This window comes from Lotus japonicus, chromosome 5 (genome assembly GCF_012489685.1).
Source record: "Lotus japonicus ecotype B-129 chromosome 5, LjGifu_v1.2".
Classification (NCBI taxonomy): domain Eukaryota; kingdom Viridiplantae; phylum Streptophyta; class Magnoliopsida; order Fabales; family Fabaceae; genus Lotus; species Lotus japonicus.
In genome coordinates, this window is record NC_080045.1 from 30,626,671 (window position 1) to 30,641,512 (window position 14,842).

The 14,842-nt window shown below is 38.6% G+C and overlaps 2 protein-coding genes across 3 annotated transcripts; both read right to left on the reverse strand.

The window, feature by feature from the left end:
• Positions 1–362: 362 nt before the first annotated feature.
• Positions 363–5,786, reverse strand: LOC130716855 (uncharacterized). 2 transcript variants are annotated; one of them, XM_057566873.1, is made up of 5 exons: positions 5,635–5,786; positions 4,804–5,373; positions 3,389–4,711; positions 1,784–1,898; positions 363–755 (listed from the first exon to the last, which is right to left on the reverse strand). In XM_057566873.1, exons 2-5 carry the CDS (start codon positions 5,263–5,265, stop codon positions 526–528), a joined length of 2,130 nt encoding a protein of 709 aa, XP_057422856.1. In that variant the 5' UTR covers positions 5,266–5,373; positions 5,635–5,786; the 3' UTR covers positions 363–525. The 2 variants fall into 2 exon arrangements, with proteins under 2 accessions (XP_057422856.1, XP_057422855.1); XM_057566872.1 differs by lacking the exon at positions 5,635–5,786 and adding an exon at positions 5,451–5,626.
• On the reverse strand, positions 5,314–7,918 carry LOC130719428 (telomere repeat-binding protein 4-like). Its single transcript, XM_057570056.1, has 4 exons — positions 7,787–7,918; positions 7,337–7,626; positions 7,191–7,257; positions 5,314–5,373 (listed from the first exon to the last, which is right to left on the reverse strand). Exons 1-4 carry the CDS (start codon positions 7,808–7,810, stop codon positions 5,314–5,316), a joined length of 441 nt encoding a protein of 146 aa, XP_057426039.1. The 5' UTR covers positions 7,811–7,918.
• Between the last annotated feature and the right edge of the window lie 6,924 nt (positions 7,919–14,842).

The window sequence follows — 14,842 nt, forward strand, 5'->3', positions numbered from 1 at the left end:
AATTCAGTTTTGATGTTTGTCATTATAACTAAACTAAAAACAAAACTTTTAATCAAACGCATCAGTTTCAAATGTTAGGGTTCACAGTTCAAACCTTACTGCGGTCAATATATTTTTTTCATTGAACGCGACCATTCACCAAATAGAATTACCAAAAATAAAATACAAAGTCCGAAATGTTTAATTTTCTATACCTTTTCAAATGCTTCTGGGGCCCTTTTAGAGAGTAGTTTGTTTCTGTATACATGTTTTCAGCTTTATCTAATCAGTAGTAGATCGAGGTTGCAATGAGCTTAAAAATTTCTGTATTTCTTTCCCTTTTTTGCATTTCCATTTTCTTAAAATTCTTTCTTCCCAGGAAAGGAAATCAACGAATCTACTCATACAAAAGATTGGTGAGGTCTTGATTTCAATCCGTGCTGTTGTACATACAAAAAGAAATCTGTACAGTGTTTACATAAGACGGTAGCAACTCTTCTGCCAGTAATAAAATAATTAGCATCGGGAATTCGATCTAACCGTCAGTCAGTCAAGGAAGTATCCTGCAACCGCGTCTGCTTCTGATGCGACAGCTGCTTCGGCTATTCTAATTAACATTGTAGCCTTGTAGGTTGCCAAATCTGCATTTTCAGCAAGAGCCTGAGCCCTCTTGCGTTTTTCTATAGCTATTTCCATGGATTTGTTTACAGAGGCTTTAGCTTCTTCCATCCTCCTCACTGCAGCCTCTTCCAAGGAATCATGTTCAGCTGCAATAGCTGAAAATGAATACAACATGAGACATTTACAACATGAAGATAAATGAGAAACCCATCTACAATATCCCAATAACATCAACAGCAGTCTTTTAAGTTTTAACAGTTCTTATAGAAAACTACAATTATACTTGTCCACATTGTTCAGTTTAGGAGAAAAGTGAAAAAAGAGACAATAGCAAGAGAGGTGGGGTAAGAAAAAAAGTAGATTATATAATTGTTTAGTAGATGTGAAAAGAGTGTGAGGAGAGAACATCAAGCAAGAACTTGAAGAGAAGAGGTCTCCAAACCCATAAATTTGTGTAGTCGGTAAAGAGACAGCAACCTGTGTGGCTGGTGAGCGCAATGACTGGAAACAGAGAAGTTGAAGATGACTAATAACAGTTTTAGAGAGTAAGGGCATATGGGACTGAGTAACCAAAGTGGAGGTTGATGGGTTCAGTGAGGGCAGGATGAAACTAAGTCAAATTAAAGAGCGTTAAAGTTTATTGACCCGGTGTATACAGCGTGATTCAGCTCACAGGTCAAAAACTAGGAGAAGCTCTTTGATTTTACAACTAGACAATATTACCCAGCAATCCCATCTGATAGAGGTGGGAATGGGATTGGATGAAAGGGAAAACTCAAAGGATGGTCACAATCCTACTAGTATACTTATTTTTGACAACAGTGCCAAGTAAGCTTGTATTTGAAGAATATGTACATGCAGTTATAAGATATACGATATGATTATGATACATACTCCACAGTCCATAGAAAATGAAATTATTCAAACAGAAAATGACTGAATCATTTATTCAAAAAACCAGCCACTAAAGAAGACCTTCAGGTAACAGATCAAATTTTAGATTTGTATTGCGTAAGAAAAGCAACAAAAGAAAGACCCTTATATACAGACACCAAAAAGGATCAAGGAAATAACAGAGCATCAAATTTCAATAGAAACCATCATGAAGGTTAACACATTCAAATTCACAACATTTAACAGAAGCAATCCTCATCAGATCTTACATGAAGAGCCATTAAATTACCTTGCAACACACTTGGTGGATTACTTCTACCCAACTGACTTGGCTGTCTCTTGAAGGACCTCTTCTTTCGCAGCAAAGGCTTAGGGATAAGTGGAGTTCTTTTTGATTGATGGCCCTGAAACCATGTCAATTAGATAATAAACACGCAGTGTAGTGCTGAGTTTAACAACACCCTCCCCCGCTCCCATATGATACAATATACACAGGCTATGATTGAGAGAGGGAAAAGCTATATAGATGTGATAAAGGCAAATTACATTAGCTAGGTATCGACATTCACAATATATTAGATAACAAAAGAACATATAAGTGACACTAGTATAGAATATGAAATATGGCACATTCTAAAAGAAGTCATAGCATAGCTCATGAATATAAAGCACTTTAATAGTTCAGTTCATAAATTAAATTATTACTTGAATTAGAAAACAAATGAAGTCCAAATTACAATATCTAGATTTTCAAAGGGCTGAATGGCTTGAGGATAGATATGTCTTACAATATTTCCTAACAGGACCTATAACTGAATGAGCTTTTATTGTTCGAACACCAAAGGCAAACACAATATGAACATCAACTAAAAAAGACCTCTAAACAAATAGCAATAATTGCCTGAATAAACTTCTATTATGCTCAATGACTTAATGCTTTTCTACCACTACAAATTAAATATATATATATATATATCATTTCAGAAATGTAGTGATTCTGATTTCAAACAAAACAAAATACCAGACTTTTCATAAGGAAGGAGCACATTTTCATGAAATTTTCATATTTTCCAATTCTTAATGATAACCTATTTGCAACCTCACAACAAGTAATGAAAGTGACCTTCATATAGGAAGGAACCAAGGGTGCTGCTATGAGACACAAAAAACAAAGTGGACTCAAACCCATATGAGCACAATCACAGGCTAATATAAGTACAATCAGTGTTTGCAGAACAGGATATAAGCACGCCCGTCCCCGAAATTGCTATGTCGGTGCACAGCACATGGCGACATGGCCGCAGTGCAAAACTTTTTATACTGTTTATATAATTTATTTATACCACATGCATATTTAAATGGTCAAAATGATATAAGCACTCAAATTCCTAATATTTATAATTTATAATTTTCAACAAAAAGTAAAAGGTGTCTTAAACGAAACGTAGAAGTTATTCCAGCAAAAGTCAAGGTAACCAACAAGATTAAGCCTTTAAGACTTAAAACTGACTAAAACATGTAGGAAACATCAATCATCATCTTATAGATTCAGGTCCTCCTCTATCATTTTAACTATCACAGTTGTAGATCTCTTCCTCCTGATCCTCTTCAAACCAAACCTTTATCAGTGAATTCCGAAGCGAAACCCTAAAATACACCCCCCCCCAACTGTCTCTTGTTTATGAGCAAGAGACGACACAACAACCAAGAAGCATTAGACTATGAATAAATAACTACTTAACAGTAAATATATTATACACCGTAGAACAGGTAATTAGACTATGAATAAATAACTACTTAACAGTAAACATATTATACACCGTAGAACAGGTAATGTAGACTTAACAAACTCCAAGCACACAATTCAATAAGTAAAACTTAATGCACTATTTACCTGGAAAACCTTAACCAGCAAAGAACGCCTTTGCTGCTTCCGTTTGCCCATCCAATAGGTATATACAGCTTCTACAACTTCCTTGCTACCATAACCTAGACAAGCATTAACAGCAGTTTGTTTATCAAAGCAATCATCTGGATTACAATAATAAACCTTCTCCAATGCATCAATAATCAACTCAAAATTATCCTCTGAAACATGTTCTTGAAATTCATTATTGAACTTGCTACTAAGCCATTCCCCATCTTCAGAATCCATGTCATAATTTGCAGTTCTCCTTGTCATTGCTCTAGTTAACTCATCACCATAGACAGATATATAAGTATCTGGTCTATGAAAGAGAACACTGTTTTCTTCTGCATAGGAAGACACCTCTCGCACACCTGGCACCGGAATACATTTAGAAACAGGAGCAGCGATATTTCGATCAGAACACTCCTTATATAGGTGTTTAAAGACAGCCCAGTCCTTTCGATTCACAAACTCCAGCTTCCACCTATTGTCCAATGGAAACGCTATCACATGGGTGAGTCGATTGGAAGAGCAGGGTTGCATCACCTTTTCTGCTTTGAAAGAGCATCTTGTCAACCCATCTTTCTTCACCACGAGAATCCATTCTCTTGAAGAAGCAGACATCTCTAAAGTGATAATCGCTCCCTCTACCCTGTAACATTGGTCTGACTCCATGATCAAAATGTTTGCAGAACAGAGTGATGATGAACCTTGTTCTTCTGCGGAATCCAATCTAGCAGAACTTGCATGTCTCAAGTTCACAGCTGTGCTAACATTACGCAAACTTCTCCTCTTGCTATTGCTTTCCATACCTCCCAATAAATCAGAAGCTAATGCGCCATTACATCTCTTTAAACTCACTGCTAAAGAGTAACGTGTTTTCCTTTTCCTGAGTGAACTTCTCCTCTTCTGAATGCTTCTCGAGTGTATAATGTTTCTATATAGCCCATTTCGTCCAGCTACACTGGTACCCCTGACGGAGGAATGCAAGGAAGAACTTTCATTGATTTCAACATCAGGTGTGACAGTACCACTATCAGAAGGTTCTCTCTTGAAGTCATCGCATGAAATCTGCAGCTTGCTCTCATGTTCTGGGAAATCAACTTCCACCTCAACATCTCCATAATCACTATGTACGTTTATCGGATTACTGACCAAAACAAATGACCTAAACAGAGATTTTAAAAGCATCCCAGAATGAAGAGACTCAAAATAAAGAGGAACAGCCGTAAAGTCCACACAGAAAATTGGCATGAAATGTGTGATTCCAAAGAACTGGCATATTCCAATGTTGGCAGTAGGAGGACCCTGAATGATTATAAAAAATCAGAAATAGTTCTATTAGCAACCCGTGATTTTATAGTTGTAAATTACAAGACTTGTATCAAGATATAATTTACCTGCAAAAACTGTACACCCCGCGACGCAAAAGCGCCATGAACTGGTTCAGACAGGAAAAAGGCGGAGAGGTCCTTTAGTGTGACTTTTAACCTTGCAATGTACCTCAACACCGAAACCAACACACTCGAAAAGAAGCCACTCTTTCCAGCACAGGGTCTCACGAATACCGCAAGCCCGGGAGCGGCAGCAACCCTAACCCTCCTCCGCTTTCGAGTATACACAATACCAAACCTGGAATCACGACCCCTTTTCCCCTGCCTCTCTACCTCCCGCTTGATCTTGATCTCTGAAACGACGTCGTTTTTGGCGGACTTGGACAAATGGTCCCCTTCGTCAGGTCTCTTAGCCTTGGATTGTTCTGGCCACAACCGGCGGCCGGAGCGGAGAACCCGAGCCGAGTCGGGTCCCTTCATAACCACCCCAAACACCCTCGTCGAGCGCCTCATCCCCACCACCGGCATTGCCGTACGCTTGTTTTTGGAGTCCAACCGGGTTTTTATCCGTACCTACTACCCATGGTTGCATCTGCATGCCATCACTATCATGATCGACCGGAAAATCGAACGTTCCTGCATAGAAATAGAAACAATAGAATTAAAAAAAAAACAAAGAAATCGACAAAAAAAAAATTGAGGATTGAACGAACACGAAAGTGTGAAATCGGAAGCAGAACGGGAAGGGTGAGATTGTTGAGAGGGAGAAAGAGAAGAAAAGAGTGAGAGTGAGTTATTTCGGCAAGGCTAGGGTTTATGATGATGGATGGATTAAAACCGCAGTGAGTGAGTGAAGGGGGAAAAGGAAGAGTTTTTGCTGAGAGACGAGATCCGTACGATTGAGGAAGTGGACGGTTCAGATTTGCTGTGCGCGAAGTCCAATGTCTCCCTCCAAAGAGAGTTTCTTCTCTTTTTCGTGTCGCCCAAGACTCAAACTAGAAAAGAAACTAGATTCTGAGACACATTATAGTATATAGTTTGCGAAAAGACTTGTTTAGCCTTATGGACTCAAATATTTATCAGACCACAAGAGGAAACTATCAATTAAATTAAATGGGTCCCTAACCCTAAATAAATTTTCTTAAAACTAAATCCCTACATCATGGAAATATATCGATTTGGGCTAATCCACCAATTTTTTAGTGATGGTTCACGTATTATAGAGAAATGTTATTTGTTATTCGTTCCTAATTACAAGACCTAATACAAAAAAAACTACTAAAAAGTGGTGTTTAACCTTTAAATTAACATTGACATTATTAATTAGCAATAATAACACCGAAAGATATCATATCCTCACATTAAAAAACTACAAATAACAATTCGCATTGAAAAATAAACAGAAAAATGACAAATTAGTAATTGGTAATTTTCTGTTAATTTTTCAATGCGAATTTGTTATTTGTAGTTTTTTAATGTGAGGATATGATCTCTTTCGGTGTTATTATTGCTAATTAATAATGTCAATGTCTTAAATTTCGAGGGCATGCAAGGTGGTGTTTAAATTAACATTGTTGTTGTTATGGGTTCGAAAACAAATTCAATTTAGTTTGTTTTTTAAGATGTAGTGTTATATTTCAGAAAGGTTGAACATTTTGTAATAGTCTGATAGTATGTTTGTGTTCTGATGTTTACGAAAAAACCATACTCGTCTTGTATATTTTTGTGGTAAGTTGTCTTCAATTCATTGGCCTCTATGTGCAAAAGGCAGTGCTAGAGGGTGGTGTAAAAAAATTAATGCAAGTAAATCCATTATTAAGTTGAACTTGATCAGTAGATTCATGTAAAAGGATAAATGAATTGTGAAGAAAGCCTTGTTATATATGCTATTGGAATTTTGGAACTGAAAAGGATCTATGAGTCACTTTCTAGCCTATAAGAAGTGAGAAAGGTGGGTGTACAGTTATCAAATTGGACTGCATTACTGAACGGGCTAGGATTAGTTTTGGGATGGTACATGACACGAATGAATTGGATGCAGAGTGGTAGACCGGTCATTAAAGGAAATATTTTCTAAAATAGGCTGATTTGTGAAAACAAAAAATTATCATTTTCTCCATTTTCAATTATGAAAACGCGGTGGCATGGTGGTGGTAAATATGTACAACTTTTAGTTATACCCAATGTTTCTCTGTTCTAAGCAGGTTCTAGTCACTGATTAACTGTGTCTTTTATTTAATTTGTTATGCACAAAAAACGTGTAACTGTGCAAGTGTGTAGCAGATAACATTAGGTTTGACCAGAAAGGAAAAAAAAAAAGGAAATAGAAATAGAAAATGAAAACAGAAAATGTTTTCTCAAACCAAACAAGCACTTAGAATTCCATTAACCATGTAAAGTTATATCTAAAGTTGAAAGGAACTGTCTGGAGGGAAGGAGAGAAAAAAATGTACCATTAAGTCTACATTAGTCCTGTGGTCCGCATTCTCAAAAGATCGCAACTTAGCATCACACCACCTCCTACATAATGTAAACATATAAGCAATCTAGTTCTGATGTGTATCTTGAGGTAAAGCTGTTATTGATAACATTGTAGTACCTTCCAGTTCCAAGTTCTTCAACTGCGTGAACAAGTGCTTCTACCTCATACACAGTAAATGGCCTCTTGGTCTGATCTTGTGCATAATCGGCGCGCTTGGTCTTCTGACTTACAGGAACCACAGTAAATGGCCTCCTAGTTCGGCGTTGTGCATAATTGTCAACTGTTGTGTCGGTGGGGTAAGAAGTGGACTCATGCTTATTTTCAACTAGGTTGCCCAGATTTGTCAGCAAGGATGGGTCAAGTAAGGTACCAATAATCCATAAATCTAGGACAGGGGTTTCGGGGACCTAGAAAAATCAAATGATGATATTTATTAAATTCAACTGAATAGAGCTTATTCATAAGCAAAATCCATTTACAATCAAATCAAAAATGAAAGAAATTTCATTTCTTGTCAATTAACTAATATAGAGATGGAAAGAAACTTTATCATCAAGTTTGGCTCACCCAATAGGTTCGGATGTTTCGCATTGGGAAGAAGGACCGCCACCAACACAAACAGCTAGAGAAGCTAGAACAGAACTCGGCTTCAACGTGAAACTAAGATAATCGAGATTTTCTTTGCAAGATATACCAGTCTGCATAAATGGTGTTGGCTCTCAGGCACATATGGTGGTTTTACAGTTAACTATTTTTATTCTTTTTTGCAGGCACCGATGTTATTACCTCATGATCATATCTTTGCCCGGGTGTGGAATCAAAAACACCATCCAATGTTAAGGCATTTTCGTGGAGGCTTCTATTGGATAGAATACCTTGTCTTTTGAATTTGTAGAAGCGCAAGGTCTTACAGACTCAAGAAGAAACAATTTGTGTAACACCCCGAATTTCGGGTGTCACTTTAGTAACCTATTAAAGTAAATATGCAATATTTTCCAAAAGAATGTATAAACACGAGTATATTTTTTTCTTTTCGAAGTATTTCCAAAACATGTCATACATACTCCCAACTGTAAATAAATTTACATTAAACCTAGAACAAGGCGAGTATCTACAACCCTAAATATAAATTTCTAAACTCATTATGCAAGCTTAAACCAATAACGGTAAGCTCTATAACCCAAGGCTCTAGCCCTACACCCGACTCTATTCTTCGAGTCATCCACAGTTCTTCAAGTTCTTCTCTCCGACTCGTACGAAGGTCAAGCTCCATCGAAGATTCTCCATCGCCTAATAGCGTTAAGCGCCCAAACAACAAGTAGCAAATAGAAAGGGTTAACTTCATACAACTACCACATATAAAAGAGAAAAGCATGTTATTCAAATCTAATACATGTCATGGTAAATAAGCTACCAATTTAATTCAGGATAGATGATACCGTATATCTACCAACATGAAATCAAATCATATATCAACATATCAGCAAAATCAACGATATGGTTTTAACTCAGATATCAATAACTTAACAACATATATTTACTCAGATATCCACAACTTAACACCCTAGGTTTAAATCAGATAACAATAAAATCAACAATATAACATCAAATCAGATATCAACAACCTCAACAATATAACATCAAATCAGATATCAATAACCTCAACAATACAACATCAAATCAGATATCAACAACCTCAGCAATAGAACATCAAATCAGATATCAATAACCTCAACAATATAACATCAAATTAGATATCAATAACCTCAACAATATAACATTAAATCAGATATCAACAACTTCAACAATATAACCTCAAATCATATATCCACAACCTTAACAATATAAATCAAATCAAATCAAATCCAATATATAAGTGCCCTGTAGTACAACTATGTGTTACTACCAAGACGTGTTAAATCAAATGCGTCTCGCAAGACGGGACAGTCACCTGGAACGAAAACCATTGATCTGCCACTTAATATGTCACGAAGGCCCCACAATATCAATCAAACAATAACGTCTCGCAAGACGGGACAGTCATATGAAAACATCCACTCCACTGCCACTTGATAACGCCTCGAAGGACGGGATAGTCATGTGAAAATATCCACTCCATTACCACTTGATAACGTCTCGCAAGACGGGACAGTCTTGTGAAAATATCCACTCCACTGTCACTAAGTAACGCCTCGAAAGACGGGATAGTCATGTGAAAATATCCACTCCACTACCACTTGATAACGCCCCGAAAGACGAGATAGTCATGTGAAAATATCCGCTCCACTACCACTTGATAACGCCTCGAAAGACGAGACAATCATGTGAAAATATCCACTCCACTGCCACTTCAAGCAAGTCAAAACATCTCCAAACCAATAATCAACTTAGAGTAACCACATGTTATTCATAATTTTAACAAGCATAAACACATCAAGCTCTATTGAGCGATGAAACAATAATTCAGTGCTATAAAACATAATCATGTCATATCCACTAGAAAGCAGTAATGACGGAAACCAGTAAACGGCCAAAGCCTCTCAGAAAACGGAGACACACGTCTCAATAAGTTCACTCGGCCGAAGCTTCCAGAAAACATTTTCCCAATTCAGCACAATAATCATAATCCAATGTCAATCAATATAAACATCTTCATCTCAAACGCATGCAGTGCGATAAAAGCATGCAAGACTCAAAGACGCTCTAAAACTGAGTTACCCTTACCTTAGCCAATTTCTCCATCCAAGCTCAACATCCCAATCCAATCCAAAATAAAGCTCCCGAACTCAGCAAGTTCCTCAGGCGTCCTCCTCAGTTGTGAAACCTCACCAATTGCTCCAAAGTCTCTTTCTCAGCTCAACTCGTTCCAAACCTTAAGCAAAGTATCATTGCTTAGTTGCTAAGAAACAATACATCTAATAACTCTATCATAACCCGAAAAGAAGCTTTCGAAGCTCTAGAGTTCGACATTTAGGCACAAATGGACAATAAGACATGTTTTCGCTAAAATGCGCATAACTCGAGCTACAGAACTCGGAATGACATAAAACCAGAGCCAAAATTTCGATAACAAAGAGGGCTACGCTATGGCTCAGGCCATACAAACCCAAAAATTATTTTTTGACACGGTACAGCTCCAAAAAGTTTCGGCCACTACCAAAAATCGGGTTTCCCGAACTTTTCTTCGATCTAATTTAATTCCTAGGTATTCGTATGTGATATCTAGGCCAGGGAAACTCTTAGAAATATTTAACGACTGAAAATACGACTTAGGGGTATTTTGGTCAAGAATTAATGACCGAAAACTCAAAGTTGAAATTCTGAAAAAAAAAAATTGATGGGGTTGTTCACAACGACGTTTATAGCACTTAATCTCAAGGACACTAAGCTTGGTTGCGACTTTTTGATAAGAAAGTAAGCACATGCGAAGAAAAATGGGTTTTTAGTCAGTTTTTCAGATCTACGGCGACTCGGTGAAAATCCGAACGATCCGACAGTAATTATAGCATGTTGGGTTGTAGTAGAAGAGAGTTGGAAAGAAAAATCGAGGTAATCAAACATTTTTACAAAAAGCTCAAAACTTTGAGCACAGAAAGAGATAGAATAAGTCGACAGAAAGCAGAAATAAAAGTAAGATTAAGCATCCCTACCTCTGTGCCTACGCGTAGCTTCCGAAATCAGGACGATCGGGCAAAGGATGAAAAAGCTCTGCTCCACACTCTCTCTCTCTCTCTCTCTCTCTCTCTCTCTCTCTCTAAGCTTCGGCCACTTCTTGGGAGAAAATGAGAAATTTCTCATTTTTTCCCTTTTTATAGGTGAGGGGAAAATCCGAAAAATCGAGATTTCGCGGTTCCGGTCGTTTTGGTACTTTCATCTGCTGATAAAAATTGAGTATTCGGCGACAGAATGTCGAAACTCAAATCAAGGTTCTTTTAATTGAGGAAAACGTCTCAAAGACGGTGTGAGTCGATTTACACCGAAAACTACTTTTTGCAGTCGACGTCGGATGGAGAAACTTCCTTCTGAAGAAATGTCGCAATTGCTAAAAGAATTGTGACACCGAGGATGGAAACTTCGTTAGAAGCTCCGAATAAAAAAACTCTTCATTCAGGGTCTTAATTAAAGTCCCCGCGAAGTTAAAGTCTAGCTTCGACGGACTTCTGGGAAGCAAAACCTAACAAGCGTACAATCCAGGGTTTCGTATCGAAACACTGGTCATGGGAAAAATACCTAGAGGTTCTTATTCACCCTTCAATTCTAAAATTCTCTTAAACAATGCTCTAGGAGCGGATATAGCCTTTTTGGGACACTCTCGACCATAGTCGGGTGCGAATATGGCTCGTGCTATTACTTAAGCTGACTACAGTGTCAACCTTAAACATAATCTGAACTTAATTATTATATAAATAGTTTTCGTGACTCGTAATAGGATTCGAGTCATGAAAATAACATAAAACAATAAAATATAATTACTTAATTAATCAACACGACGAAAGTAAATAAATAATCTAATTATTTAATTCGGGATCTTACAATTTGCAAGCTCTTTTGTTTGGATATGGAATCAACTGCTCATCTTATGTTTTCATGTCTGATTTCGTTGGATATTTGGCGTGAATGTTACCGGTGGTTGGGTGTATGTACATTGTTGTCCAGGAATCCCAGAGATCATTTATTGCAATTTCATTTTGGTTGGGGTCAGAAACAACATTAGGTTTGACAAAAAAAAAAGGAAATATAAATAGAAAATGAAAACTATTTTCAGAAAATAGAAATAGAAAATGTTTGACCACTCTGTTGTTTGACCACTCTATTGTAAATGATTTGATGCAATAAGGTTGTTAGTTCTAACACTGTTCTTTTATTTTTTGTTAGTTTCAATTGCATTTATGAATGTATCTAGAAATGTCAATAGGACATGACATAGGAAAAAGGAAAAACTCTCTCCTTGTTACATTTTCTTCCTTTCTATTCAATGAATTTCATATTTTTACCTACCTTCTCTTTGTTCTGATTTTTTTTTCTGTTTGTCTTTAGTATATTTTTTGCTGGTAATGATGAAACAATCAATTGGATTGGAAGGAGACTATGACTAACAAAATGTTGGTCTAATATTAAGCAAGTTAGGCATTCGTAGTGAGTGAAAATGTAAATTCAATAATGAGAAAGTTTAGAGCCTGTTTGGTTTGCCTATTTTCTATTTCCATTTTCACTAAAAATAGAAAATAAGGTAGAAAACATGTTTGGTTTGATTTTTGAAAATATTTTCAAAGGAAATATTTTCTAAAATAGGCTAATTTGTGAAAACAAAAACGTTTTCTCCATTTTCAATTATGAAAACGTGGTGGCATGGTGGTGGTAAATATGTACAACTTTTAGTTATAACCAATGTTTCTCTGTTCTAAGCAGGTTCTGTTCACGGGTTCAAATCTGCTTGCATACACAACCGATTAACTGTGTCTTTTATTGTTCCGTGCTAGAACATAGAGAGGGAAGGTAGTACCCAAGTGATGTGAATGCTTAGAGAGAGAAACTCTAACCGCTTAGAGAGAGAGAGAGAATATAACTGAATTTCAATGCTATTATTTCTCAAATGAGCTAAAAAAGTCCTTTACAATTGGTATTCCCCTCCTATTTGTAGAGGTGGAGTTGGGCTTTGGCGCCCTTAATCTGTCCAAATGGGCCAGTTGGGCCTCGGGAAGGGAGGCCCAAGATCATGGCACGTCCCCCGCCCACGGTCAGGTCTCCTGGGCGAGGGACCCTGGAGTCTCGCCTAGTCCACAAGACACCGAGCTCGAAGCATGAGAGCTAAATGTGTCTTTAAGTAAGAAATAAGGCGAGATCCCATAAGGATACTGACTAAAACTTAAAAACTTAAAATCTAGAAGTGAAGAACAATGACCAACATGGCCTGGTAAATAAAGCCTTTTGCAATCGACACTTTGGACCTTCAGCAGCGCCCTCTTCTTCCGGGCGACCCCAGTCCACAAGCAGGCTTGTGGCGGCGGCTTCTAGTCCGCCCACCTCAGCATAGTTATGCATGCGCCTTGAATTGTGACACTGTCGCGTGTTGTGTCCATCCCACGCGTCGAGCCTCGAAGTGACGTCAGGGTCAGTGAATCCTCAAAATCTCAACCGCTACCTTTGACATGTCCCTTCCAGTCACGTCACAACTTTGACAATTTGAATTTTAACCAATCAGCAGCAACCGTTGCAGCTTTTCATTTAATGCGTCTTCCTCACTCCCCAGAATTGCGCAACTACAATCATGTCATTTTCTGACGTCATGGGGCACAACCTCTCTCTTTCCTCCACATCTCTCGGTAACCGTCCACAACTTCTTCTTACACGTTCCCCTCTGCACGTCACTCCCCGCTTATAACAGCATTATCGTACTAACCCCTTTCGTTCCTTTACAATTACGAACCTTCGCTTCTTCACCCTTACACGAACTTGTCCAGTGTTAAAATTACCTTTGTTCCTTGCAATCCCTCTTCAATGACTCCAAAGCGCCAGACCAAAAGTTCCAAACGTAATGTCGTCGCTGCCACCCCTCTCCGGTGCGTTCCTCCTGTTCCCCCGCCCCTCCAGGAGGCGTCCCTCTTGAAGAAAAAGACGCCATTGCCTTCCGAACGAGGACTTGGAAAACTCTAAGTGCTCCCGCCGCGAGGGCTTTGCCCGCCGGGACAATGCCTAACCAACGGTCAAGTTTGGAAAAAGAATCGTCCATTTGGGAGATTTCCACAGAATCCGGCGGATTTTGTCATGAGAAACCTCTTGACAAGCTCATGTATGTCAGTGCCTGCTCACCCCTTGAACGCCCTTGGCTTCGTCCCAAAGATGACTTCGTGAGTGCTCCTCACTTCTTTTACGTGTATGGGTATATGTTTACAAATTTGAAGATTAAATTTCCTTTTTCCCCTTTTATCTGCTCCGTTCTTCACAATATCAATGTGGCTCCTAGTCAACTTCATCCCAACAGTTGGGCCTTCCTCAGGCGTTTCGAAATTCTCTGCGACGCAATTCACCAGGAACCTGAACCTTCGACCTTCTTTTATTTTTATCGCGTATCTGTCCAGCCCTCCCCGCAACGCAGCTGGGTTTCCCTGGAAGCTAGGCCTGGTCGCCAGCGCTTCAACCCTATCTGGCCTAGCATCACCGTCGATTTAGTCGGAAATTCTTCAGGGTTGTGGTGTCCCACGAATATCCTAAGGTTTTCACACACAGAGATGGCACCGCTCGATTTCCTTTCTATTGGACTCAGGGCGCGCGCCAGATTATCGACCCGTCCGAGGACTCCCTCACTCTTGAACACAAGGTTGTCATCGACTTTCTGGCCCGTCTCGCTGTTTCAGACTGCTCTCGCGTGATTGGTAAACCTTCCTCTTCTACCCCCATCGTTCTTTCTATTTTCTACCAGCTTACCTTCTCCTTCTTCTTTTCTTTTTTTATTTTCAGGGCAAACTCACTGTGCCGATGAGGAGCTTCTGGTGGCCTTTGAGAAGAAAAATAACGTCTCATTTCCCCCTCGAATAAATTTGAAAGGCGACAAGGCGTCCCTGTTGAGAATCCAGGCGGGCGGAAAAGACCCCTTGGCGAGGAGGATCCTTTCCCTTCCCCAAA